The 27324-nt window shown below is 43.4% G+C and overlaps 1 protein-coding gene across 3 annotated transcripts; it reads right to left on the bottom strand.

The window, feature by feature from the left end:
* Positions 1-3515: 3515 nt before the first annotated feature.
* Positions 3516-27324, bottom strand: ANXA2 (annexin A2). Of its 3 annotated transcripts, none has more exons than XM_074549734.1 (12): positions 27075-27324; positions 22809-22868; positions 18919-19018; positions 13310-13404; positions 10456-10569; positions 8959-9049; positions 8425-8504; positions 8049-8108; positions 7365-7458; positions 6570-6665; positions 5557-5615; positions 3516-4918 (listed from the first exon to the last, which is right to left on the bottom strand). In XM_074549734.1, the coding sequence occupies exons 2-12, from the start codon at positions 22854-22856 to the stop codon at positions 4607-4609; spliced, it is 1149 nt and encodes a 382-aa protein (XP_074405835.1). In that variant the 5' UTR covers positions 22857-22868; positions 27075-27324; the 3' UTR covers positions 3516-4606. The 3 variants fall into 3 exon arrangements, with proteins under 3 accessions (XP_074405835.1, XP_074405834.1, XP_026651251.1); XM_074549733.1 differs by lacking the exon at positions 27075-27324 and adding an exon at positions 26541-26711; XM_026795450.2 differs by lacking the exon at positions 27075-27324 and having other exon boundaries at positions 3516-3888; positions 4796-4918.

Here is a 27324-nt window from a genome sequence, read left to right as displayed (position 1 = left end):
TGTGTTTGTATCCCTCCCCGTCACACTCTGTATTTGTTCCCTTTTCGGTCTCACCCCGGATTTGTATCCATTCCCGTGGGGAACCATTTCCCTGCTCCCCTGCTCCCAGGAGGCCTTGCACCCGGACTGAATTCAAATGAGAGGCTGTGGGAACAATATGAACCCTCTCAAAACAACAAACCAGCACATAAACTTTGACTTTAACCCACCAGAACCACACTAAGTCACCACTCTTTACCAGAGCCGGATCTTGTCCTGTCACCATAACTTCGATAGTACCCGGCTTAGAGGATGGCCCTGGGCTACGAGCCAATCGTGCATTCCTAAGGACTGTCCAGAGGATGGAAGTTATCCTGCTTGACTCCTCATCAATGCACAGCACTAATCAACTGCTTGTTTATAAGATGTTTAGGTGCTGTGCAAATCAAGGTAGGAATTGCAGAAATAAGGAACATGGCTTAGCACAGGCATGACAACTATTCTGAAGTTATGTTGTCTTACTCTGAATTGAAAAATTCCTCTGAACTCTGAGTGAGGGAATTCTGAAAGGAACAGTAAAGCCTCCCTTATACATAGGACAAGGAACCACCTCTCCATGTTGGAAGCATCACTACTTTCTTAGTGAATTTAAGTTATACTGGCCCAGAGGTACAGTTCTTTAGCTCTATATTCCAATGTCTGTGTTAAACAGTAGCTCTGGTAAAAACACATCAAATTAAATCCTGCTGCTGCTGTTTGCTGTGAAGTTTAGGGTGCTTACAGAAACAGTGCCCATAAAGTGTAAAACTTCTGGCTATTGCCTGTGCTATTGGAATGGGAACACCAAAGAGCAAACACAAGAAACTGAATCAAGATCTGACCTGAAAAAATTTCTTCACAGATTCTTGGGACAACAATGACTGGGAATAGCAAATTTTAAGGTTTCGGTTTTGGATTTTGTGTGAGTTTTTTGTTTGTTTGGTTGGTTTTTTTGTTTTTTGTTGTTGTTGTTGTTGTTTTGGTTTTTTTTTTTTAACTCCTGAACATAAATGCATCTTAAATAAGGTCTAAATTACATTATCAACAACTAAAATTTTGTTTTTAATAATGTATTTAATTTGCCAAGTGGGGATTTACCAATAAAATGTTGCAACAGTGTCAAACATCATTCTTCAAGGTATTCCTATCTTTCAAAGTCTCAGAGACCTGATTTTAGCAACACATCATGGACAGGGACCCATCTTGCTTATAAGCAAGGTTGCAACCAAATGACAGGATCAACATCAGAGCTTGGAAATTTATTCTTATCTGAAACAGCAATAAGCCAGTAATAATAAAAAAAAATCAACAATGCCAACAAACAACTTGCATTTCTAGAAATCTTCTAGATCTCAAAGGAGACAAATTTATTTCCTAGTCCAAGATCAGTAAAAATAGTCCTGGCCTTTGAAATCCTGCTGGTTTTTTAACATGGTTTTGCTCCTGAAGGAAGAGAGCCTGCAATTTTGAACATCTCCTGTGGCAGTGAGGCAGAGCATGCCAGCCATCAAATTCTGGTTGTTCATTCCACTGACTGGAAAAATGCTTGCAGTTTGATTTCTTTTATAAGGCCACATTTGAGCAAGCAACATTTATAGAGATGACTTACCTAATTAGATTCAAAGAGTGATTTGCTATCTCAGCAATAGTTTCTAAATGTACAAATCTAGACAGAGAGGCATTATGTAAACAGGTGTGAATGACAGTGCTCCATCAGGCATTAAATTGGAGCTGCTCCTGAAAAATTGTATCATTTGTGCATTTAAGTTATCAATATTTTACCAGCTGCACTGTTTTCACACCAAATATTTTTTGTGGTCTACAGCCAATGATATTTAGGCAAAATCTCTCACCCGTCTAATGGCGGCATGAAACAGCCTCCTGTTGTGCCTCTCATATCTCTGAGGAGATCAAAATTCTCTCTGAGGAGAACCCGAGCCTTTGAAACAGACAGCTACAAACCAGAAAGTGACAGAGGAAAAACACCTGATCCTTACAGGCACTTTTACATTTCCAAAGGAGCAACAGCTGTGAAAAGAGGAAACCATTTTACCTCCTGACAACTCTGTGACACTTGCACGAAATGTTGTGCTGGGATGTGATCAGCAGCCCCCGGAGAGCGCCTGGACGGCCGCTCCCCTCAGCCTTCACCCGTGAGGGCAACGCGCCCTGCTCCCGGCTGGGGGGAAAGTTTTGCTCTTCACACCTTTTCCCTAACCCTCGGGCGTGAGTTTCACGCGGTAGTAGGAGCAAGTCTCTCAGTCAGAGCAGTGAACCCTACTGGCTCCCGACTGAGCCGGGTGGGCACGGTCCGTGGTATCCCCGGCCCGGCCCCTCCGTGGGGCCCGCCCGCGGCGCTCTCAGCCCGCCCGGCCCGGCCCGGCTCCGCCGCGGGAGCTCGGCCCTCACAGAAGGAGCAATGCCCACCGCGGGAGCTCGGCGGGAGCTCAGCCCTCACAGAAGGAGCGATGCCCACCGCGGGAGCTTGGCGGGAGCTCGGCCCTCACAGAAGGAGCGATGCCCACCGCGCTGCCCCCGAGCGGCCCGGCCCCACGCACCTGGGCAGCGATCCCCGCCACGGCTCTGCTGCAGAAAACACCCCTGTTACAGACAGGCTGCTCTGTGTTCTCAAACCATTCCCCCTTGCATGCAGGCACACAAAGAGTTTAACATCGAGGAGGGATTCAATTGTTGGCCCCCCACAGGCAGGCAGAGAGGGCTGTGGCTCAGGTTGCACTGGCACTTAAAATTAGGGTAAAGACGATCACAGAACAGTCAGGGTTGGAAGGCATCTCTGGAAACCATCCAGTCCAACCGCCCTGCCCAGTCAGGTCACCCGGAGCAGGTGACACAGGAAGCATCCAGGTGGGTTTGGGATGTCTCCGGAGAGGGAGACTCCATGACAACCCCGGGCAGCCCTCCCAGTGCTCTGCCACCCTCAGTGTGCAGTTCTTCAACATGCTGAGGTGAAACCTCTTCTGTTTTTTAGTTTATGGCCTTTGCTCCTCATCCTGTTGCTGGACACCGCTGAAAAGAGTCTGGCATCAATTGGCACCCAGTTTGTAGATATTTGTAAGCGTTAATTACATCCCCTCTCAGTCTTCTCCAGACTTAAGAGGCCCAGCTCCCTCAGTGTCTCCTCATCAGAGATGTTCCATTCCCTAAATCATCTTTGTGCCCTCCACTGGATCCACTGCAGGAGCTGCATGTCTCTCTGTACTAGGCAGCCCAGAACTGGACAGAGCACACCAGCTGTGACCTCAGTAGGGTCAAGCAGAGGGGCAGGATCATCTCCTTCAACCAGTGAAGAGAATGGTTTTGGATCTGCTGACAAAGTGAATCATTAAACACATGAAGGGCTTGAGGGAAGAAGATAAGTTTTCAGCCCCAAGTAGTGAACTTGAGGAGGATGGAAACAACACAGAAAATGGACAGCAACAGCTAAATACACATCAACTATTTAGACAGTTTTCAAATTAAGATCTGAAAGACACATATTGTTAAAGTAAAACGTCATTTTATTTGTTTTATTAGAAACATTGCACAGAGAGGCAGGGCTTTTCACAAGCACGTGTGAGCCCGTGTCTCCTGGAGGGTTAGTGTCTCTGGATACGCTGTTAGGAGCTTTGGCACAGCCAAGCACAGCTGCCGAGAGGGGCATGCACAGCGCAGGGCAGCAAACTGCAGCAGGGCTCTGGCAGGGAAAGGGCAACTCAAGGGTAGCTAGGAAATTCAGGTTTTCTAGGATTACAGTAAAATGAAGAGCAAAAAAGGCATTTCTCTGGACTTGGGTTTCTTCCATCACAGTTTTCAGTCCTCTCCACCACACAGGTTCAGCAGTGCCCTCTGGTAATCCCCTTTTGTGTCTTGCTGTAAAGCAAGGAAAGAAAAAAACAAAATACATGTCAGGAAACAGCCATAAAATGTGTAAGCATATGAATTATATTCTAAACCTGTGGGACAGTCTATGATTCACACTGAAGCCTTCTCAGCCTGGAGGAGACTATCTTGACTGAGTTTTACCTATGTGTGAAGTGAAATTATTTAATCATTCTTGCAATACAAATGCAAGGCCAAGAAGAGAGAAATTTGGGTATTAAAAAAGAGTAACACAACAAAGGGAAGCAGAAGGACTAGATTCTACTCTGTCTCACTGACCACTGCAAAAATCATACACCAAGGGCACTATTAAAAAAAATTGCTAATAATCTACAATTGACACCTTCAGGAAAAGATTCTGAATTAAGATTTTGACTCAGCTTCATCTACACAAGGAATAGTATAGCATGAGCTATTGTGAGGGTGAAGATCAGCTTTGAAACAGATTCACAAGCTCTTTGCTTATGCCCCAAGTTAGACAAAACCTAGCACCTGTAGCTCCTGTCCAATCACAGAAATGGACAAAAGTCACTAGCTAAGGAGCTTTCTCCTTGAGCACTGAAATGAAAGGGAGTATCAGTTTAGATGTTCCATTTTCATTCAGCAATCACAGAACAATTGTCTCTTCTTTTGATCTGAGGATGGGGACTGGTGAGCAGAATTCTCTTTCAGAACACATCAGTTGATTGCACAAAGCTCACATACACTGTCAAGTGGCTGACAGGAACTGTACCAGCTGTAGACTGTGAAGATAAAGGTGGGTTTTCCCACAGTACATAAATAATACAATATTCTCTCTGTGGCCTCTAACACACCTCCCATGAATTCTAGTGCTACCACGAATCCAATGAAGACTGCTGCAAAGGCCTCTGATATAAAACCAAAGATGAAAACTTGCCTGGATGAAATAATAGAGAGATTTTCCGTATTTCCTCTTGAATTCACTCTTGATTTTCAGCATGTCAACCTCGCAGCGGGACACCATAATCCTGATCAGGACCTTGTCCCGGGTCCCCTTGCCCTACAAGCACACACACATTAAGAGCTGCAATAGCTGAAATGTTACCATTAATTAAAGGTAGGACAGCAAACTACAGGCAACCAAGATGAGCAATAAAAGCTAAAATGAATCAAATCTTCTAATGAAGATCATTATTATGATGCAAGAATCTGAGCATGAATGTACCTGTCTCATCAGCAGTGTTTAACCAACCTGCAGCCACAAATTTAGCTTAGACTGTAAGGAGCACTTTTGGTTCACCAGCTCTTCCTGGAACCGCCTAATGCCTCTCACCAGGTGTTTCTCTTTATTCCTTTTTCTTCACAAAATGTTTTGAGGCCAATTTAATATCTTATTTTGGCATTCAATAAACAGCTTTTTTTGCTATCAGCTCTTGGTTACGTGCAAAAGATGTGTCCAACTTTGCTAATTATAATCATCTGCTCTAATAAAGATCTTTATAATGAAACTCTTTCCTACATTTCCCTATACCAGAGAAATCTGAACAGATAATCCAGGCTGGTAAGGGTTAAAGAATGCTTTTGAACAATATTAAGCAATTGTTAATTTATTCACATGCCAGTGACATTTCATATGAACAGAAGTTTCTAACAATGACAACGAAAAAAATAGTAGAGAGAAAAACCAGTCTTTCCTACCTTCATGGAATCATACAGTCTGTCTGCAAAATACAGCTGCTTGTTCTGAATGCACTGGACTGAAGAGAGAGACAAGAATAGTTAAATATCCTGCCCATGCACAGGACGCAGAATATTGCAGCCATTTTTAAAGCTATGATAAGTAGTCAAAATAAGGTTTTCAGCAAAAGTTCCTCCAAAAAGGGGACACAGAGAAAATATTTTTCCTGACTTGCTACTTAGAAGTCATTTGGTTTAGCTCATGACTGAACCACAGATGCTCACATTCTTAGGAAGGGTTTCCTTCCATGAAAATGCCATAATTTCAGAATGCTGGCCCTCCTCCACAGCTCCCAGTTCATGGTTCCACTTCTAGAAGCAATCTCTCCTCTGGAACACTCCTTGTATACTCACCCATGAGAAGTCTCCTTTTCAAGGCTGAGCTCTGTCTATACTCTATTTGCATTAGACAGCTCTCAGTTCACCCTCAGTCTGAAATGCATTTTCTCCTTAAAGAAATCCTTCTTAAACACAGTGACATCCTTGTCATCTTCACCTCATGGCACAGTATCAGTCTTACACCCTGCCTCCCTCTTTCAGAGATTTCAGTGTCAAATCAGCTCTTCAATTAGCCCCTACCACCCCCACTGCCTGCCTGTCTCCTCCTCTCACACACACACGCTGTTTTCTCTCCAGCCTAGGTGGGTACTGAACCATTTCAACCTTTTTGTTTGCTTGGGGAAACAAACATTAAGCCCCTCTGTCAAATAAAAGTGGAACTAACAGCAGATCACAACACACATGCATTTGAATTTTAACTGGAAAGCAAAGTTTACATTTTTCAGAGGGCAAAAATAAGCTGCTTCTCAGTATCTGCAATATCCAAAAATACACCGGTGGATCCAACAACACCAGCATGCCCAGCTAATTTCTCATCTAGCAGGGTGAATCCAGGTCCTACCTTTATCATGATACATTGCAAGAGCCCTGAAAAGATCCCACATAAGGACAGTCTTTACTTCAGGGTAACTTACCAAGATTAAGGAAGGCATTCTCCAAATCTCCCTTAACCTCCTTCTTGATGCTCTCCAGCATATCATATGGGCTGTAGCTCTTGTACCTCTCAAACACTAGCACAGAAAAGAAAGTAGGTGAAATCAAAACCAGACTAAGAACTGGCAGAAATAACCAACCAAAGCATGAACACAGACACAGGAATGTAGAGACACATAATTAATAAATATCCATGCAAGTCCTTCTGAGAATCTCATCTTAAATACAAGCAGAAGTTTGTAAAGGTCCCATGCTGTGGCCTTTTTGTTTTCCTTGAGCACCTCTATAATCTGCGAAAACACCATCTTAATCCTGTACTGGTATTTTTTGAAACAACAGTGATTTAAGCTCTGAGAAATCTTCAAATGGCTTTTCTCATGTGCTGCTTTCGGGTCTTCACTGGCAGATTTAAGTACATGACATAGCTGAGCTACCCTGGCACAGAGGTAAAAGCCACAGGGCTTCTCGAGGTATCCTGCATCCATATTTTCTAGCTTTGCAACATCTTTGTTTTCAGGTATGTGACATATAACTGAGCATTGTTACACCTGTGTAAAAAAACAGCTGTACACACTTAAAATGTGAGATCAACACATCCACAGAAATAACTAGCTTAAAAAAAAAAATTAAGACCTTGGACATGAATTAAGATTTATGAGATCTCCTATGTTTTTGAGTGCTTTTCACAATAATTTCAATACATGGGACAAAATCATTACCATTTTATTATAACTTTCTCTTACAGGAAAAAAAATATTCTGTCTCTTGAATAGTACCTTTCTGCAGGTGGGGAACACTTCTTTCAGTCATAATGTTGATCCACTTGGGGACATCAGTTCCCTTTCTCTTCACACCAGCATCATAGAGGTCCTGGGGTTAGAAAGAAAAAGAAAATCACAAAAACTCAGGAGTTGCACAAGAGGCTATTGCAAATGTAGACAATTTTCTAATTGGAAAAACAAGCACCACTGGAACTGTGTCTGTGGGAGAAACACACAGGGACACGTGGCTGAGCAGGTCACCAGGACAACATTTAAGGATCTAAATCTGACACTAAGACTAATTGCTTTGTATTCACCTCTGGCTACAGCTTTACTCTGTATTTAGCTCTGTTTACCTCAGCAGAACTGCTCTTGACAGATGCAGATGTAACAAACAAGCACTAACAGCCACTAAGCTCACTGCAATGGATGCGTTTCCTTTTGTTAAAGGCTCTCTCTCTTCATGTATCTAAAAGAAATACCAGAGAGCTTCTGTATACTGGGTAAGGAGTCTGTGAAAATTGATCCCTGAAGGCATCAGGATTGGCAGATTCACTGACACCATGCAAACGTTACTGTGCAGGACAATCTGAAATGCACACACCTACTTCACAAATGCTCTCCACTTCCATGTTTATGTTCAATATCCCCCAAAGCCTGACCAACTGGAGATATTTCATGGTCACTACCAGCACTTACCCTGGCATCTTGGTCAATCAGCTCGTAATCAATCACAGAGGTATCTTCACACCTTTTGCCCTTCAAACGAGATATCAGTATTTTAGAAAGGTTTCTATGAAAGAAAGCTGTTTGCTATGCATATATTCAGTTTTTTTTCTTTTTTTAACCTGAATTTGCTAAATGAGTAACCGCATACTCCACCCCATTACAAAGCTAATGCTGTAAATGCTGCATTTCTGTTAAAATACTTTGCCCTTCAACATTTGAATATTTTTTTCCCCCCAAAGGTTGGTGAAAATAGAGGGGAATTTAAGAGTGCATCAGAAACCCAATGGTTTCACTGGCAGCCACCCCTGAGGCACATTGGAGAAAGTGGGAAACTGAACAGCCCTACCTTGGCCAGGGCAACCATGAGCTTGCGGAAGTCACCAGACGTGTCTGATACTATGTCCTTTTCCAGCTCTGTCTTGTACACTAGAAAACAAAGAGTTCTTTTCAGGCAAAAGGGTAGCTCACAAATACTCCTTTACAAGAAAAAAGGCTGCTAATTACTGTGTTTTATGCACATAAACAGCTACAATCTAAGTCAGGTGTGGAGGATAATGAAAATGAGTCCACGCTTGCCTACATCAAACCCAGCACTGCTACCAGCTAGCCGCGAGGTCCATGCAATCAGGGTCTCATGGAAAGCTTACCCAAATTTTCATTTAGACACAACTTGCATTAGCAGCAAATAGCCTTCAGTCTGTTTGCTACCATGCAACAAGATGCAACTATATAAATCACACAAATATCCAGAACACCCGTACAAAACAGCAGAGAACCAAAGCAGATTTGAGTTTGATTTCTAATAATGAAATTCACACTGAGAGGAATTTATCCAAGTGACTTAGTGTAAAAGACATGGAAACTTGCAAAGTAAACTCACTTTCCCTGTAGACTCTGTTGATTTCACTGAGCTCCTGGTTTGTTCGGGAGCAGATGATTTCAATGAGTGTGTCCTCATCAGTTCCCAGCCCCTGCAACATAAACAGGGCTCACTTAGGAGCTAGCAATGAACAGCAATGCTTAAATGGTTTAAAAACATTTTATGGACATCTTCTCTTCCCCACTCTAACAGTTCAGGGATATTTTTTGCCAGCTGCTCCTGAGAAAAAACAGATGGAGTATTTCTAGTGGCTTAGAGGTCCTGTAGATGTTCTCTCTGGGCAATGTGCATCTGCTGTGAGTGGCAGTGACAGTGGCCTCCTCACCAGCACAACTGGAGAAGGTCTGCTTATGGCCTGTGTGATTTATTTTTCTGTCCACTGGGAGCACAGGAAGAAACTCCAGTCTTATCCTCCTGTTAGGATGCTTTTTGTTAAACCCATCTGTAACAGAATGTCACTTTGCAGGCAAAAATGGGCATAGTTTCCCAGAGGATTTCAAGAGAAGTAACATCCTGGGAAAACGTCTCATGCTGCAGTCTTGAATGTGTGGAAAATGGAGGCCATTATGTGGAAAAATACCCTTTGGGTAAAATGTCCCCTTTGAAGGGGCAAGAAAGTGGGACAAACCAAAAAAAAAAAAAAAAGTAAAAGAGGAGTAAACCCCAGTAATTTTATTAATATGACTTAAATATTAGGCTTAATAGGACAGCTTTGTACACAATGGCTCTAATAAGCATCTGCGGAAAAATGAAGACTAGCAACATATATAATTTTCTAAATATTGTTGAAATATTTTCAAGAATGTGTAATAGAAAAATAATGAACTCCTCAGTGATAACTTTGCTTTCCTCAAGCAAACAAATGATGCCAAAATCATAGCTTGTAATGCTCTATGTATCAAGCCAAACTAAAGCTCATGCAAATTCAGAGCATTGAGAGGTTTTGCTAATTTAGACCAGGTCAGGAGTAATGGGAACTCCTTGGGAGCTGGGAAAAGCAACCCATGGAGGGCACAGAATATTCTGCATTTGGGACCAGCGTGAGGAAATTGCTTGGTCTTTAATCCCAAACCCCAGACTAGTCTGAGTCACAATAAATTATGGATAGGCTATACTCAGACCAGGAGAGGGCAGCATCTGATTACTCAAACAGGGCATTTGGCCCACAGTTGAAGAGTTACCATCTCCATAGTGGGTTGATTTTTTAGGTTTGGGGATTTAAGGAGTTTTTTTGGGGGGGTCAGGGTATTGTGTGTGTTTATGTGGTGGAGGGGGTGGTTTTGTTTTCTTATTTGTTCATTAACTCCTTTTTAATCATCTGGAGAAGTTAATTAATTAGTATTATTGGCACGTTCTAAATTTCAGACATAACTTAGTACTTGTCTTTTATTCTTAAAAAAAATCAGTTTGAAAACGATGGCCCTGGATATGAAGTCCATGTTCTTTCCCAAGACAGCAACATCAGATCAACAATGTTACATTTCAAAGCTTATTTACCTTCATGGCAGCTTTCAATTCAGAGGCATCATACTGTGCTGGTGTCTTCAGCAAGCCCAAGATCACTGCCTCCAAATGACCCGAGAGAGCAGACTTGAGTGCTGCAGAAAGTTCCTGTAAAATAGATGGGGCGATGGAAGAAAAGAAATTAAAGCTCACTTCTGATCTCCAGAGAACTTAACCTGCAAGGCTTTAAGTCTCCCAGCCTGCAGCAGTGTTTCTTACACAGCCGACAAGAAAACAGAAACATAAAGACCTTTCTGGCTGTGAAAGCCTAAGAAAGAAATTAGGGCAAAGGAATTTTTTTCTAATCCTCTGAAAATAAGAAGTGCACCAGTGTCTGACACAGTGCAGACACATCTAAACAGCTTCACTCCAGTCCTGAAGCACTGATGCTTTGCTGGAGCTAATAAGCACAGATGGATCTGAGTTTGTCTCACTGTGGTCACTGCTGCTCCATCACACTCCCACAGTTTTCCCAGCAGCACTGTATTTTATGTGGTTTTCCTCTTATCCCAGCCCTTTACTGGCTAAGACATTGGAAAATTGACTGCACACTTATTCCACTGGAAGGCCCAGCTCCCAGCCAGCTAGGTGAGGAGATAAAAAATCATCCCTGAGCACTGAAAAATTGTGCCTGTCTTCAAGGAAACTAATCAGGAGATGGTAGCCCAAATCCCTATGCTTAATTGCCAGTCTGCCCTAGAAAAAGAAGCAGTCAGGGATGTTCACTGCAGAGGATGCAAACCTGCAGCAAACACTCAGATCCTCTTAAGGGTTTCAGATGCAACTTGAATTATGCTAGTATCAGCTTCACTGTGGTAGTGTATCAAACCAGGACAGTGACAAAGCTGAAATCCCCAGGGTCAAGTCTGGGGTTCACACAGATCCATGTATTCCCTAAGCTGAAGTCAATCTGTAGCATTCAGAAGGGAATTGCTGCATTTCAGGTGCTGGTTTCTCACTAACAATCACTGAGCTGGAGAGGCAGGGAAAAAGGGGTAGGGAAAGTGACCTCAGCTGAATTGCAGAGAAGTTTGTGCCAGAGAGATAATGAACCAAGGCATTTAGCAATTTCCAGAGTCACCCACGTAACCCAGGGCACTAATTTATGCCAATACTGAATGCACCTTCTGCATGGACTGACCAAGGGAGGGAATGGGGGTTTGGGGCATCTGCCTGCTTTTAGACCTAGAAACATTTTAGTACAACCACTCCATGTGGGATACAATGCTCCAGCCTTTATTTGGGTGAAAATGGGTTCTTCAGAACTGCCACAGGAAAACCAGCACATATCTCTGTAATAAATTTTAAGGAACAAGTTGCCCAGAGAAGTTGTGGCTGGGAACGTTTAAAAGGCCAGGCCAGGATGGGGCTTTGAGCAACCTGATCTAGTGGAAGGTGTCCATCTTGGGCACCTGCAGTCCCTTCCAACCTAAACCAAGAGTTTCCATCAGACACTGCTCATCCCAAAGGAATTTAAAGAGAGCCAGACTATGTGACATTTAAAAATTATGATCTACTGATAGATCCTGCAACACACAAAGCAAAGCAGCCTAGTACAGCACAACACATTGCCAACAAAATCTGCACAGCTGCTGGCAAAGAGAACCATCAGACACTGTCCCTACAAGATATACCTACGTGTCTTTTCATATCCCACTTCCTCCTCTCATGTTTATCTGAGTGGTTCCTACTGCACATTTCCATTGTTTATACGATTGTTTTATTCTTTGGCACTTGTTAAACTTCTGATAAATTCAGTTTGTTCTTGTGTCGCAGCAAGGGAAAAAAGTGAGAGAGAAACATGAAAAAAGTTGCAGATTTTCTTGACTGTGCATTTTCATGGTCATGCAGCACATTTAACAAAGCTTTAAGTGACACATTTCATGCCTGGGGTCCATTTCTGTGCAGATTGTCCCAGTGTCCCCAGGGCAGGAGGTGCAGGCGTGTGCACACATGCTCGTGTCCAACCTGGCTGTGCCTCTGCATGTGCCTCTATCAGTCATGCAGAAAAGCTGCTCAACTCCCAAAACTTAACTCTACATTTACATTTGGGGTCAGGTGAGTATTCTGGGATGCTACTTGAGGACTACCATTTGGGGTCTGGCAAACCTGGAAGAGATACATTCATCATACTCTGAACTCGATAGAAAGTTTCCTCTTTTTCACCCGCATGAAACTTCACATATGATAAGATTCTCAAAACTTCAAAAGAGTAGAGCTCTTGCCTCCCAGACAGCAAGACTCATTTTGCAGAATTCTGCACACATCTTTCAGATTTCTCTCCATCAATGGATCAGTACCTAAGGTATTTCTGCCAGGATAATTTTTAATGACAGTTCAACTCATTACAACACCATTCCACAGCTGCAGTGCTCATAGCACAAATGACTGCAGTGCTTTCTCAGCTAAGCTACCTGTGTGAACAGAAACAGAACACTTCTCTTATGTGAGTTGTCTTAACAAAATAAACAAAAATCCAACACCCCCCAAAAATGATAAACCAATCAAAAGAAAAAAAAAACCAATCCCCTAAAGCACCTCTCTTTCATTCTTGTCTTCAAATGGAGGCACTTCACGCCAGTGACTTCTCAGTAATTTTAGCACATTTCACCAGGGAATCCTGTGGATCCCAAGGTGATTTCTGAAGGTGCTAGGAAACCACCATCTCCAACAGACTGCAGTCACAATTGTGCATATTCAACATATTTCAAAGTTCTACCAGTCCTAAACTGTGACAGCATGGACACAGTAGATGCATCTTGAATTTTAGTGACAAGACAAAACCTGAAAAATCTAATTGTCTACAAGAAAAAAATTCAATAATTATTATTTCTTCATGTTTTCCTACCTTTTTGGTTCTCCTCTGGTAGGCAAAAGCAATGTCCTGCCTCTGCTCATTGCTGCGGTTTGTCAGGATGTTGATGATGGTGACCTCATCCACACCTACAAAGACACAAGACAAAGTTAAAAAAGCTCTCCTGTCCCTGTTCCTGTATCAGGATGCTCCCCAACACTCCAAACGCAGCACTGGGCTGTCTGGAGCAGGGCTCAGCAGCTCTCACTAGTTAGTGTTTAACCTGTCCTGGCTGTGGGAAAAATTTACTGCAATTGGAGTCCAGACCTTGGGTGGGATGCAGATCTTTGGACACATCTCAAAGTCTGGTTTGTGACCAGCTTTGCCACCCTGCCTTGTGCTTCACTTACGTGTCTGTGCACTTGTTCTCAAGCACTCAGAATTCTGCAAAACGTTGCTCATGAACAGAGACTTTAAAACTTGCACTTACTAAAGCCTATCCTGTCATCCATTTTAGTGGAATTTTTTCAATGAAGACTTCTTGAAAAAGCAGTTATATTTTCTGTTTAAGCCATTTAATCCATCACTCCAAACATGGAAATGAGAAAACAAACCAGTATATTGAATTCAGTATGTTTCAGAGGCTCAAAAGACAGAAGGGATTTTTGACACTGGAAGAATTAAGTATGTGCTACTTCTTTTTAAAATCACGGAAGATCTATGCTGAGCTGTAACTGGCACACCTAGAGGATGTGGATGCTCAACTCCCAACTTATCTTTTAAATAAGTGAACTGCACATCAGTGAAGGTTTACTTTCAAGGGAGCCACTCCAAATCCATGCACTTCAGCGCAACTCTCAGCCTTGGAAGCAAACAGGTGGCTCTAATCTAGAGGTCAGAACAAGCCCAGATCTTCACCTGAGTTCTCTGTTTAATGAAAGTGTTATGAATCCCTTCTTTCACACTTGCACACACATCAGTGTAAAAGATGATTTCTTCATCAAAAACCCCAGAAAGTAAGGATTGGATCAGTAGCTACTAGCAGGACTCAGATCCGTGCCAGAATCCAGCTCCTTTTCTTTTCCCTATTACCCAAAGTAACCTGAAACAAAGAGCTGCAACAGATGTTATAAAAACGAATAATATACAGTAGGAATCTTGCAAAAAACCTTTTAGCCATTAGCTGTAGAGTCTAAAACTATAAGTCTAATCCAAAAATTCTCTCTCTTTCTTCACCACATTTTTCATGATGAAATAATACATTGGGTAGCCTCCTGTCCCTAGCTTGTGCTGAGGCAGACCTACACCAGTCCTCTTATTCACACAAGCTGGGCCTGCAAATGATGCCATAAGGTCCTGGAAAGCATAATGTGTCTAAGTTACAAACTCTGACTTGCAAACAGGCTGACTGCACATTTCAGCCATAATCTACTCCTGCACATTTTAAAGTGTTCCCACATTATAAAAGAAAACAAATTCTCCCTGTCCAGAACTGGCCACACACAGACATTGAGCCTTTCAGCTGTTGCAGGCTCACAGTACAAGCCAATGTCTTAAGCTTTTTAATAAATTCTGAATTTAAAACATTCTTGGCATTCAAAAAAGCAAATGACATTTTCAAGTTGTACCACAATTGCTTCAGATTAGAAGCCCACAAATGACTGACTGCATCCAAGTTTCTCAAACAGATGCCATGGAAATATGAAGTTAACTCATGGCTCTGGCATTCAGTGGAAAGTCAGGGTTTGTACCTCATTCACACTGGGGAATCATGCTGCACACACAGGATGCTGACTCACAGCTGCTGAGGTGGGGCACAGTTTTGCTAAAGTCTCTGAAAGCTTCAAGGCAATGAAACAGTTTATTTTCAAATTTATTCTGGCTAGGCAGATTTTATCCCTGCATTTCTATCAATGGGAAATGGAAAGAAAAATTCTGCTTAATAACAGCTTTTCTTGTTAAAGAGGCAAGTGGTGGCATTGGTAAGATCACGGTGTTGGAACTCAGTCAGCAAAAATGAGGAAATGAACATAAATGGGGTAAGAGGGAAAAATTTAGATAAAACAAGACCGTAATTTCAGTTCTGCTATTTTGCTTAGCAAGGGTTCACCAAAGCCAAACCATGTTGCACTGAAATAGTTCTTTAGTGACAGTTTTAATATTTGGAATATGTGACTGATGCAGTTTGGTGGATTTCAGGAACAGCCCTCTGTCACCAGCAAGTTTACTTCATATTCTTACAAACTCTATCAGAAGTTATGGGCACCTAAACAGAAGATCTTTCTCTAAGATTGAACTGACTGATTTACATGTCATCATTGTTTTAGCAATTTCTGGATGTAATGAATTTATTACAGATCTGTGTTCTAAGCCCTTTCCTACAACAAACCCGAGCCTGAAGTCTGCCAGCCATGGAATAAAAAAGTATCCCATGAGTCCTCAATAGAAGGCTGCAAATAACAAATATTCACAACCTACTCTGACAAATTATTTAACAAATACTTGAGACACATAAAATGTCAATGCTAGGAAATAATTCTGAAACAGAAGAGACACTTCAGCAGTTGTCTTTGCTACAAGAAAAAAAAGAAAAGGAAATCTAACATAAGCTCTGTTATTGCCCCTCTAGATAGTTTCTCCTGCTTATGTTCATGTACATCAGCTGATCTATACACAGAGCACACTAGAGCATTACACAGAAATTAAACAGCTTCTTGTCCTATGCAGCAAAAAGCCAACATTTACAAAGGACATGCCCAGGCACTAAATGAATTTGCTGCAGAAACACAAGAGCAAGAAAATGAAACTTTGCCATGGCATTTATACCAAAAGGAAGAAGCCAGAACTGTAACAAGTTATTTGTATTATGCAACCTCTAGGTTGAACAATTGCTAACTACAAGGTTTTATATGACCTGGAGACATTTTTGCACATCTCCCTTCCTAGGCTGGTGGATATATATAAACCCTCTGCATTTAATTCAGCTCCACTCAAAGCCCTGCAAAGGGCTGGACAATGTATTTGTGCAGTATAGTTTTTGCAGGTAGATCTAAGCCCAAATAAACACATCACAGTATTTTCCAGAGGTCCCCACAGATGAACAGATGGCTTAGCAAACTAAGGAATTATCTGAAGAATTAATGCTGAAATATTTAGACATTACATAGAGCAGAACAGTCACACACTCTGCCCTAGAACTTTTCCCTAAACCAAATATACAGCTGTTGCTCAGGCAGTGAAATAAGTTTTGGCCGTTTTACACAAGAATCACTAAAATGGAGATTCATGACTCTAATTCTGGGAGTTTCCATTACCATGTAATAATTACCACAGAATTATTTATAAAGCAACTTCTCCCAAGCTGGCCTGCCCTGATGGCAAACAGCAGACTTCAGGCACTGTTTATATAAGGTATAGCCAGAGATAAGACTCCACAAGATATCACTTCCAAGGCAGTGCTATAACTTCCAAAAAATTGGAAAGACTTTGGTGAGTGTGAAATACAGGCCCATTAAAGCATGTACAGCCCTCCATTTTCAACACAAAGAAAGCCCAAGGGCTTTATCTGAAGGGTTTATGAAGGGTCCAGATACCAGGTGTCCTTTGTCCTGTAGAGAGTAAAGCCTCCCAAATGGTTCTTACAGGCCTGGGTTGTTGTTTTTTTTTAATTTTCAACCACAAACCAGCTTGCATATACATTTACAACTCACCTCTCTCACTGTTTTAACATGAACAAGTCATATTCCTCTTCATCACTCTGTGAGAACTTACATTGCTTATTTCTACTTCCCACATCCAATGCAAACTAAATGCTAGAGAAATGGTGATACTTCGAGGAAAATGGTAGCTGCTGTGGATGTAGGGAGTCTGTTCATTATGGGTGTTATATTTTTATAACTACTACTCAGATATTTCCCACAATTATTTTAAAACTCGTTTTTGCAGGTAGTTCTTTACATCACTGCTCATAAAAATCAGTTCTTGTCTGGATGACTTGGAATTTTCATTGGAGGAAAACCCTACATATATTTTAGAGAACTCACATTTTATCAAATATTCTGAATTAGCAGATGAAAATATCCTGGTCCAAAGCATTCTAAGTGCAAGGAAACAGTACCTGGAAGAAGGCTCATAACACTCTCATACTTAATTCCCCACAAGAATACTTCCATTGTGAGATTCTTTCGGGTGGAAATCTGGTATCAAAACCATAAAGAGATTTTCCCTTTAAAGCCACCCTCCCAGAAGAAGTTCTGGGTAACAAACTAATAAGCTGACAGAAGCTCAAGCCTACAAACATGCAGGTCCATGAGTAAGTTCCTTATTATTCCCTCAGAGAGTTGAAAATCATCTCTCTACTGAAATGTTTCCATGTAACTTAACTGCACTGCTGAATTTGCTGAGAGAAAGTGGAAAGAGAACTTGGGCTTGACTTTCCTGACTGGAAAAGCTTTTGTACTGCCTAGGAGATTGCAATTTCCTTTTGCAGTAATCAGCAGCTTGAGAGTTCAAATGTGTAAGTTTGTACCTACCCTGAGAGTCTCGTGGTGTATTTGAAATGTCTAGATTTGCCCTACAATCAGAGCTGCAAAAAAATTATAAAGTCTGGAGAAAAGTCTACATATATACAAAGCATCTGCTGCAAAATCTGATTATAGATAGAGATAGATAGAGAGATAGAGGGATAGATAGATAGAGAGACAGAGAGATAGATAGAGAGATATAACTCATCAGGGAATTTTTTTTAAAAACAAGAAACAATAAATTATTCAAAATCAGAAGTGAATCCACTCTAATAAGGAATTTCTCTAGTTAAATTAAGTATCTTGTGAAAGAATGCCTTGTGCTTGTTATGGAGGGGATATATTTTACATTTTATAGCAAGTCAAACACATGCTTTGCTGGCACTGATGGAAGACTTAGCATTTCTTTCTGATGAGAAATTGTTTGGCTTTTAAATTTCTCCCTGACACGAAAGCAAAATCGTTGCTGGTTCCAGCTACGCCCAGCTGCTGCTCCCCTGGCCTGGAGCAAGAGTGGAAAGCGTGGCACTCCCTGTCCCAGCACAGGGGCACAGCCCTGCAGGGCCGCACTCCACACTCCTGCTCTCCTGATGGTTCCCAAGCACCAGAGGGAAGCCTGTCCAATAACCCAGCCCTGACAGGCTCACACTGCCCTGCCCCTGAAATACCGCACACTCATTTCAGAAACTAGTTTTGACCCCAAATTAATACAAGAGGAATGATTATTCAGTTCAAAACTCAGGATAAAGATGTTCAAACCACCCCTATGCCGGTGTCTGGAGCTGAAAGGAGGAAGAAACATCCAAGCCAACAATCCAGTAGAAATCCATGATTCAGAGCCCACTGCCAAAGGAGCTGACACTTCATTCTCAAGTGGCAGAAAAGAAGAAGAATTTGAAGTACTGATGAATCAAGAGAGGAAAAAAAAAAAGTGATAACCTCAGCAACTTGTGGCTACAAACTTAAACATATTCAGAGCATGCACTTAGAGGGTTCAAATTCTAACTTGGTCAAGATTTCAAGGAATCCAGCACCTCCTAAAGTAGGCATCCTTGAGTAAGGATATCAGAATGTTGGTGTTGAGAGCCAGTCTTGCTCTGGTTTTTGCAAGCCAGGCTTCTCCCTTGGCCCTGTGCCCACCTTTGGTCTTGATGGCCGTTTCCAGGGCGGCAGCGTCGCGGTCAGCATCGAAGTTGGAGTAGGCCTTCACTGTGGCATATGCACTTGGAGGGAGAGAATGCTGCAGGGAAAGGAGCAAAAACCACAAAAAACCCTTCAGAGTTCAATCTGCGATTAATGAAACACAATGCAAGAACTACCAGCAGGTATCTGTGGAAATGGAATTCTCCTAAGAGCCACTGAAGCCTCTTCTCCTCCTGCGTACTGCCAGAAATCCCCTCACAGCCATGCTTACAGAATATATACAGACAGATATTGTATTTATTGCAGCAAAAACCCAACACCTTCCAAGTTTACTCACTAAACATAATTATTCTAAAATCCAGAGTTTTCTGGCTAGATCTGAGGGAAAATTACTACAGGAAGGCAGTTTAGATTTGAAGTCAATATTTTACTTTTGATTACAGGCTACAGATAATAAAGAAAAAAGAATGAAATTGAAGATTAACAATGATAAAGTTAGAAAAAGTTTTGTGCGCTGTCTCATGGACTTTAAAGATAGCACACACACAAAAAAAATCTATTTAAGGCCATAATTCTAGAAAGCAGAAGTTATTAATTTTTTTTTAAAATTCTTGGCCTCCAGATCCTTGCTTTAAGCAGCATGAGACTTGGAAAACCAAATGACATTTCAGATTACCACTGCCAAGAGTATGAGGACTTGCAGGTAAGCTCACTTACTAAACAGATGCAACATTTTCCAAGTTACCAGATTTTATCAGCCGTTTATCATGGTCCTCTCTGAGGATTAGAGCTGCAAACAGAGGGTGACCAGAACAGAGATTCAGCTCTTCTCAGCTGCTTCAGTGTGAGCTAACAGCTTGTTAGCACCTCCCAGCGGAGGGTTAAATTAAACCACGGATTCTCATACATAGCTGGGTAATATTCACAAATCTCACTCTGCTGAGGTCAATTTAGAAACCTAAACCCCTGGCAGAGAGGTAGAGCTACTAGCACCTGAAATTGCCACAGCCATTTCCTAAGTGAATGAACAACTAAGCTTTCTTGGAAAAGATCCCCAAAAACTTTTGTTTCCATCTCTAACTCCAAAAGGAAGCTGGGTTCATGAACAGAGCTAAGCTATCCTAATAGCCCTGGAAAATATTTTTACATGCAAATTTTTAAGAGGAGCACTTTGAAGTAAGAAATTCCATGGTTTCTGACTAATTCTGACCCTATCCCTGTAGAGGTCACGCTGTTCTGCACAGATTCCTCTGGCAGCTGCCCCTGTGCCTTCTGCAGACAATCTGTTTTGTGCTGTGGAGATGGGAAGTCAAAAAAGCACCAATAAACTGAATCATTTTCTTTTGTCTCTTCCCAGCAGTTCAGAGCAGCAAAGTGGCCCCAGTTTGGCCCAGAGCCACACCACAAAACACAGCCTTTGCTTTTAGTGGCAATGGAAACAGCAAATGGAGACATGCAATGCAGCCTCAGAGAAATCCGTGTGCCTGAGAGACTCCTGAGCCAGGCACCCCCATCCTGGGGCACTGCTCACTGACCTGCACTCTGCATCATCTCAAACAAGTCCCCTGGTGACCCCAGCAGAGCTGGGCACCTCTCCTTCCACCCAGATCCAAGTATCTGCTGAGTAATTTGGATGGAGCTGTTTACTGCAAGGATGATGCACACACTAACAAAACACACAGCATATTTGCAATTTGGTGGCCATTTCTCCTCTGTCCCTCCACCCAGGGCATGCACCAAGTCAGACTGAGCTTCCCTGACACCTGACAGGTCTTATCAGGGTGATTGCCTTTGAAAAACAGCCATTTCAATTCCAAGCTACTCAGTTACTCTGGTACACTGCTGTACCACAGTACTAGTACTCTGTGTTTTCAGACAGAGCTCTCAAACTGACTTTCCACTTAGTTCAGTACAAAATTCTTTTCAATGTGGCAGTAAAAGTCCAGATAATGTGCAACTGCACCACCTGTCTGGGCCAAACTAAAGCAGAGAAACTTGTTTTCTCCCTATGCATTGAGTGGCTTCAGAGGTCCTCTACCTGCTTTACTTCCTCTGAGCTTGAGAAATTTAATCCTATTGGGAAACATGAGGGAGAAACAAATATCACTAACAGCTTCAGAGGCTTAATTTAACCTAAAACACCAGGACCCTTCCACCTACACCTAAGTATTCTGAGAATATTTCTATACTCTTGCAGAGGGATCCAGAAGCTGGGAGCACAGATCAGCCTCGGCTGAATGGATGGAAGGAAAAAGGGAAGGAAAAAGGGAAGGAAAAAGGGAAGGAAAAAGGGAAGGAAAAAGGGAAGGAAAAAGGGAAGGAAAAAGGGAAGGAAAAAGGGAAGGGAAGGGAAGGGAAGGGAAGGGAAGGGAAGGGAAGGGAAGGGAAGGGAAGGGAAGGGAAGGGAAGGGAAGGGAAGGGAAGGGAAGGGAAGGGAAGGGAAGGGAAGGGAAGGGAAGGGAAGGGAAGGGAAGGGAAGGGAAGGGAAGGGCAATCAGGCCCTTCACCTTCACTCAAATCAGCTCCTGTACCACTGATGCAGAGCACAGCACAGCACTGGGGCTCAGCCACAACCATTCTATACCCTCAAGGTTAAAATTGTAAGTGAAAAATTGCTGGCCCAACTACTGTGTCTAACATCAGGTAATTTGCTAAATCACTGCTCAGAGGAACTGCTCTAACGCTGCAGAGGTACACAGGGAATCCAGAATTACTGGATTTTTTTTTACTGAGAATTACTACTCAGTAATTCTGGATTCCAGCTCAGAGCACAAAGAGCTGCCTGAGCCTTCTGACACTGCAGCAGGGTTTCTGAGGGAAATGCTCCATGGAACAGTATTCAAATCTGGCTTTTGCAACTACTTGCAAGAATCAAGGAAGAAGTGAGAATAGATTGCTTAATTATTATTCCAAAAGTAATTCTCCATTAAAACACACAACCATGAAAGCTGAAGACTTGACTGTTTTTGCACTACCAAACCAGTTTTACTGCTTACCCACAGTGCACTGGCCAGTTCTTTGCAATAACTCTTCCACAAACATAGTCTGGTGTAATTAATTTCACAATAAATACCAAAAATTGGCAAAACATTTGCTTGTACCAAGCTCAGACCTGCAGCTACCAGCTGTAAGATTTATATGTGTAGCAAGTTCATTAGGAATGTGATGAAATAATGCATGGATAGGATTCACTTCCTCTTCAGTGACAATCACAGAACCACAAATCCATGGCATGATATGCTGATACCACGGTGGTACTCTACCCTCTAACTGTTACTGAAGAAATTAAGCAAAGAATTTGACTTTCTGGTATTTCAATAAAACTATAAACCAAGTGCAGATGTGGTGAAAAATACACAATCAAAGCTAAAACAGAAAATGAGAAAATAAGTTTGAGAAAATAATTTTTTTCAAGAGCTAGTTTGGTTTTGGTGATAACCATTAAAGGAACCAGATCCCCAATATTTTTGTTCTCATAATGTTCTCCATTTTTAACTGGGAAAAAAAAATCCGAGGGTATCAGCAAAAGCAAACTCATTTCCATCTTCTGTTCTCATCCTTAACTGACTTGTTCCTTTGGAAGAAAGAGGGACACAGATGCAGACATTGTCTGCCCTGTGATGTCTTTGATAAGGCCCAGCAGGAGGATACTGGATTAAATCATGTAACACCATTAAATCATGTAACTGTCCTATGGTTTACAGCTGGCTTGTGGATGAAAACTGATCACTGCTGATGAGGTTTTCAGCCAATAAAAAGTTTAAGAGATGTGTGGTATCTTGTAAACTGCACAGCTCAGTACAATTGCTGGTGCAGAGTCCTGTAAAAGGAACAAGATGAGACATTTCAGTAAAACAAACTTTTTTTGCTTAGATAATAATACTTACATCTCCTTCAAGGCTGAGCTTGCTTAGAATTTCATGTACAGTGGACATCTTGAAAGAATGCTGGAGGAAGAGAAAAAAAAAAAGACAAAGTAGATTTAAATATATTTACAGTTCCATCAGTGTGTTCCACCAGTCCTGAAGCACTGCAGCACCTCAAGTGACACAGTCCAGTGGACTGAAGATTTAAGTGTGGAAGAAGATTTAAGAGTGCCCAAGCCACATTAATAATGCAGCAACAAGAGGACTTCATTCCATTGTACAATAAAAATTCCTTAAACGAGCATTTCTTCTGCATTTTAAATACTCAGACAGGAATTTGAGAAATCTCTGCCTCAGAAACAGATTGCCTACGGTGACAACTCAGTACCAGGAAGATTACTCAGAAACATTATAGCTTGGTCCAGCTCAAAGTCAAAGAACAGCAACAAGTAGTAGCATTCACATGCCCAATTCCTCAAGTGCTCAGGAAATGCAGTGGAATTATTTCTTTTCTTGCAGGCATTTTACAAAACCATAACTCCATTTAATCTTTAACCCTGGATCTGGATCTTGTGGTTTTGTTGTAGCTCTCCAGGACAAACACCACTCAGTAACACAATTATCAGAGATGAGGTAGTAAGGGCTAGATTAAAAAGATTGTGACAACTTAATATCAGTGCTCCATTGCCACAACCTGGATAACATCTTCCTTGTAAATGCAAAAAACCAGGGAAAATCCCAACCCTGAGACAGGTTATATACATGGCAGAAATAAACATTGATTTGATAAACTTATGTTACAACACTTTGCCTGCTTTAAACACTGGATTCTGGTCAGGGATTCTGGATTTCAGATGGTTTCAATCCTCCAGCAGTCACTGTTCTGACAGGATGGGGCTTTCCCCAGAGGAACCAATCTCCTCTCCACCCAATGACCAGTTAAGGGCTTGGGGAACCAGAGAAGCTTAAAATAGTTTCTTGATAATGGTGATCTGGTTAAAACTCTAGGAAAAAGTGTTTTGTTCTTGTTGTTGTTTTCTTTGTTTGCTTGTTTTAACTCCTGTAAGGAGAAAAGCTAAGAAATTTTTTGGCAAAAATAGCTAGTGCTACAAGAATAAAACACAGCAGCAAAATCAGAGTACATTTGTAATGTAACTGCTGTTATCTCACATTTCCTCATTCAGAACACAGAAAGAGAATCTTCCATCTTCTGAAACAATCTAGGTTTAAGTAACAAAAGCAACCTGACTTCCAACAAAAAGTAGGATTCCAGGGGAAGAAAAGACAGAACAAAATGACAGTCATGCACTGATATATTTGAGAAAAAATGTTTTTTTCAGGGCTAAAATCCAAACCAGGCCTTTAAAGACAGCCTGCAGAAGTTGTAATAAGCTGTTACCAGCTGTTGGCACTATAAACCATGCTGGGCAGAGGGGACTCATATATATATTCCTGAGTTATGAAATTCCTAATGTTTACTCTCCATAAAATGAAGAGCCTGTGAGACCTTTGTACTCTGACAGTATTTCAACTATTACCAAAGATGAGCAACTGAAGTCCTTTAGTCTTGTCACAAAGAAAACACCAGTGAGAGCTGAAGCGAAGCAAATGCAGCATAACCTTTCACATGAAAAAAACCCCAAATCACTGAACAGCTTTTTGCATGACTACTGTTTCTAAATCAATTAAAAGCCACACTGGATCAGGTTTGTTGGAACAAAAGACTTGATCAGAGTCCAGGAACAGAACTAACACACCCTCACATAGAACTGGAACTCCAGGTTCATATCACCAGGACACAACAATGCTATAGCAACTGACTGCCCATCAACAGCAAGCTGGCTGAGGAAAAAAAAGAGAGTTCTTGCAAGAATCTTTGCAGAGAACGATTTTTTTACCCAGAGAACAAACACAGCTCTTGTCACACCCTGCTGTGCAAAGCACTCATATTTGAGAACAGACTCTCACTGTTCTCTGATGGACTGATTTTATCTGATGCAGCTTTGACAAGTCCTGGATGGGTTTGAACATGTAAAGAGAAAATACTTGCACCAGCCTGCTCTTCCTACACTGGAAAGGAATCAGGTTCTACCTTCCAGCTGTAAACTAATGCTTCAATACCTTAAGGCAAGTTTCTACAACCAATTTCTAAATGCACATTACACAATCCTCAATCATATTATTCTGCTAAAACAGATGGCATGTTTTGACCTCAGTCCTCCCAGAAGGCACTGGGTTACAGCTCTGTTATTATACTGGCCCAGTCTCTATTCACCAATTTATCCCTGAAACTCTTTGGTAAGGGAAGAACGTGAGTTTAAAAGCAGCCCCATATCTTGATTTCCAGGGCCAGCTCACACACATTATGGAAAATCCCCCTGTGTTCCATGGAAAAGTTTCAGGTATGCACAAACAACGGCATTGCTCAATCAGCAGAATTAGCATTTTAAGAAGCATTTATTATACCAGGCAGAGATATGAGCAAAGGGTGTTCCCAGACATCTGAGCCAAGGAAACGGCATCCCCGGAATGAGAGAATGGAAACTCTTCCACTTGGAGCACATTTGTGTCCAAAAACCAGGGCAAGCCTGCTAACAGAGAGGAGGGAGAGTGAGGAAGACCTGCAGCATCAGCTGTAAATGAAACAAGGGCTCAAAATCATTCATATATATACAGTGCTAAGCAGGAGTACAAATAGGCCAGGCTGCATCTCCCCAGATCACCCAATAAGGGTTAGCACATCCCTTAAAGCCACTGCTTGGGGCAAAAAAAACCCAAAAAAATCTTCTTTAAAGAAAAGCATTTCAAAACCCATTAAACTGCTCTACCACTAACTACTTGAACCATTTTCTTCCACAGACATTGCTAATGACTCAGGAAGTTCCATTCCAGGAAGACACCATGCACATACAAAATAAAGGACTTCTGTTTCTTCAACACAAGTTATTCTCACTTTTGAGACTTTGCAAGAAAACCTGTTTGGGTTTGAGTTTTTTTTGGTTCATCAAGGCAAACTATACCAAATGTTGGCCAATGGAAACTCTACCCACTAGGGCTGTTTATCACAACCGGCTCTAGCAGCAGAAGGCACACACAGGGATAAATGGTTCAAGGGCACGCTGGTTCCAGGAGCCTTTCACTCCTGCCCTGTCTGTCAGGGTCTGCACCTCTGTGCACATATAGCATTGGAATGTGAACATAAGAAGTGATGTTAAACAGAAGTAAAGCTGCCACGTATAAGCACACAAGCCACTTCTGCATGACTGCGCTGAAATCATTTCACTTCTCTATCAGTTAAAATACCTGGCAACATTCCTGTGCCCTGCCTCCCCTCCTCACGGGAGGGGGAAGCGGTGTCCGAGCTGACTCAGGGCCCAAAGGCAGCAGCAGCAGGAGCGGCAGGGCGGGAGGCAGAGCCGCGCCCGGGCCGGGCCGGGAGGAGCCGGGGCTGCTCGGGGGGCGCTGCCCACCCGGCCCTGCCCCGCTGGGCTTTCCCGCTGCCCTTTCCTGCCGCCCGTGCCAGCGGCCGCACCCCGGGCGAGCAGGGAAAGGAAAGGAAGGGAAGGGAAGGGCAGGGGCCGCTGTCCCCGGCGGGCTCGGGGCTCCGCCGTACCTGCGGAGCAATTCCAGCCTCGCCCCGGCTGAATGAACACCAACAGCCAGCCTGGCCGGCCGGCACAGCTCCTCTGCAAGCCTCCGCACCGAGGAGCGAACTTACAGTACCACGGTCAACCCAGCGGAGCCTTTGTGTACCTTAACGACGAGCAGAAATCACTATCTGGGGAAGTTTGGCGAAGTTTGGGACAGGTTCCTCTTTCCTGAGCGCTGTCGCCACACCCAGAGTTGCTGCGGGGCGCACGAAGCTGCCCGAGGGCTGCCTCGCCCGCGGCCCCGCCGTCCCAACGTGGAACCGAGCACGGAAAAGTAACGGGCGGGCAGGGCCGGAGGAAGGGGAGCCGGGCGCGGGAGGGCGGCGGCCGCGCAGCCACCGCCCCGCTCCGCATCCTGCCCGCTCGGAGCCCGCTCCGCATCCTGCCCGCTCCGCATCCTGCCCGCTCGGAGCCCGCTCCTCGTCCTGCCCGCTCGGAGCCCGCTCCTCGTCCTGCCCGCTCGGAGCCCGCTCCGCATCCTGCCCGCTCGGAGCCCGCTCCGCATCCTGCCCGCTCCGCATCCTGCCCGCTCCGCTCCCCCCGCAGCAGCAGCGGCGGCTCCCGCAGCGCGACCCCCGCCCGCAGCCCGCCCGGCCCCGCGGCGCTGCCGCCCCCGTTGCTGCCGCCGCGGGCTCACCTGGCTGGGGCGGGCAGGGCGGCTCTGGCGGCGGCTCGGGCGGCTCCGGCAGCAGCTGGGGCCCGCGGCAGCCCGGGCGGGGTTTTGTAGGGCCGGGCGGGTCCCTCCCGCCCCGGCGCCCCCCCGGCACGGCGCTGACTCACCCGGCCGCGCCCGGCTCCGCCGCGGGACGGGGACAGCCACGGGGTGGGCGAGGGTAGGGCAGAGCAGCCTCTCCCTCCGCACCCGTGCCCCGCCGGACGCCCGGGGC

The sequence above is a fragment of the Zonotrichia albicollis genome, chromosome 11 (genome assembly GCF_047830755.1).
Source record: "Zonotrichia albicollis isolate bZonAlb1 chromosome 11, bZonAlb1.hap1, whole genome shotgun sequence".
Taxonomy (NCBI): Eukaryota; Metazoa; Chordata; class Aves; order Passeriformes; family Passerellidae; genus Zonotrichia; species Zonotrichia albicollis.
This window is presented reverse-complemented; position numbering and strand designations above follow the sequence as displayed.

What these genes read in the sequence shown, in the direction of transcription:
- ANXA2 (XM_074549734.1), bottom strand. Translation starts at nt 22,856, where the DNA reads ATGTCCACTGTACATGAAATTCTAAGCAAGCTCAGCCTTGAAGGAGAT. An exon ending in ACCAGAGGAGAACCAAAAAG is followed by an intron (nt 10,570 to 13,309) that starts GTAGGAAAACAT and finishes TCTATTTTACAG; the next exon opens with GAACTTTCTGCAGCACTCAA. An exon ending in CAACAGAGTCTACAGGGAAA is followed by an intron (nt 8,505 to 8,958) that starts GTGAGTTTACTT and finishes TTTGTTTTCTAG; the next exon opens with TGTACAAGACAGAGCTGGAA.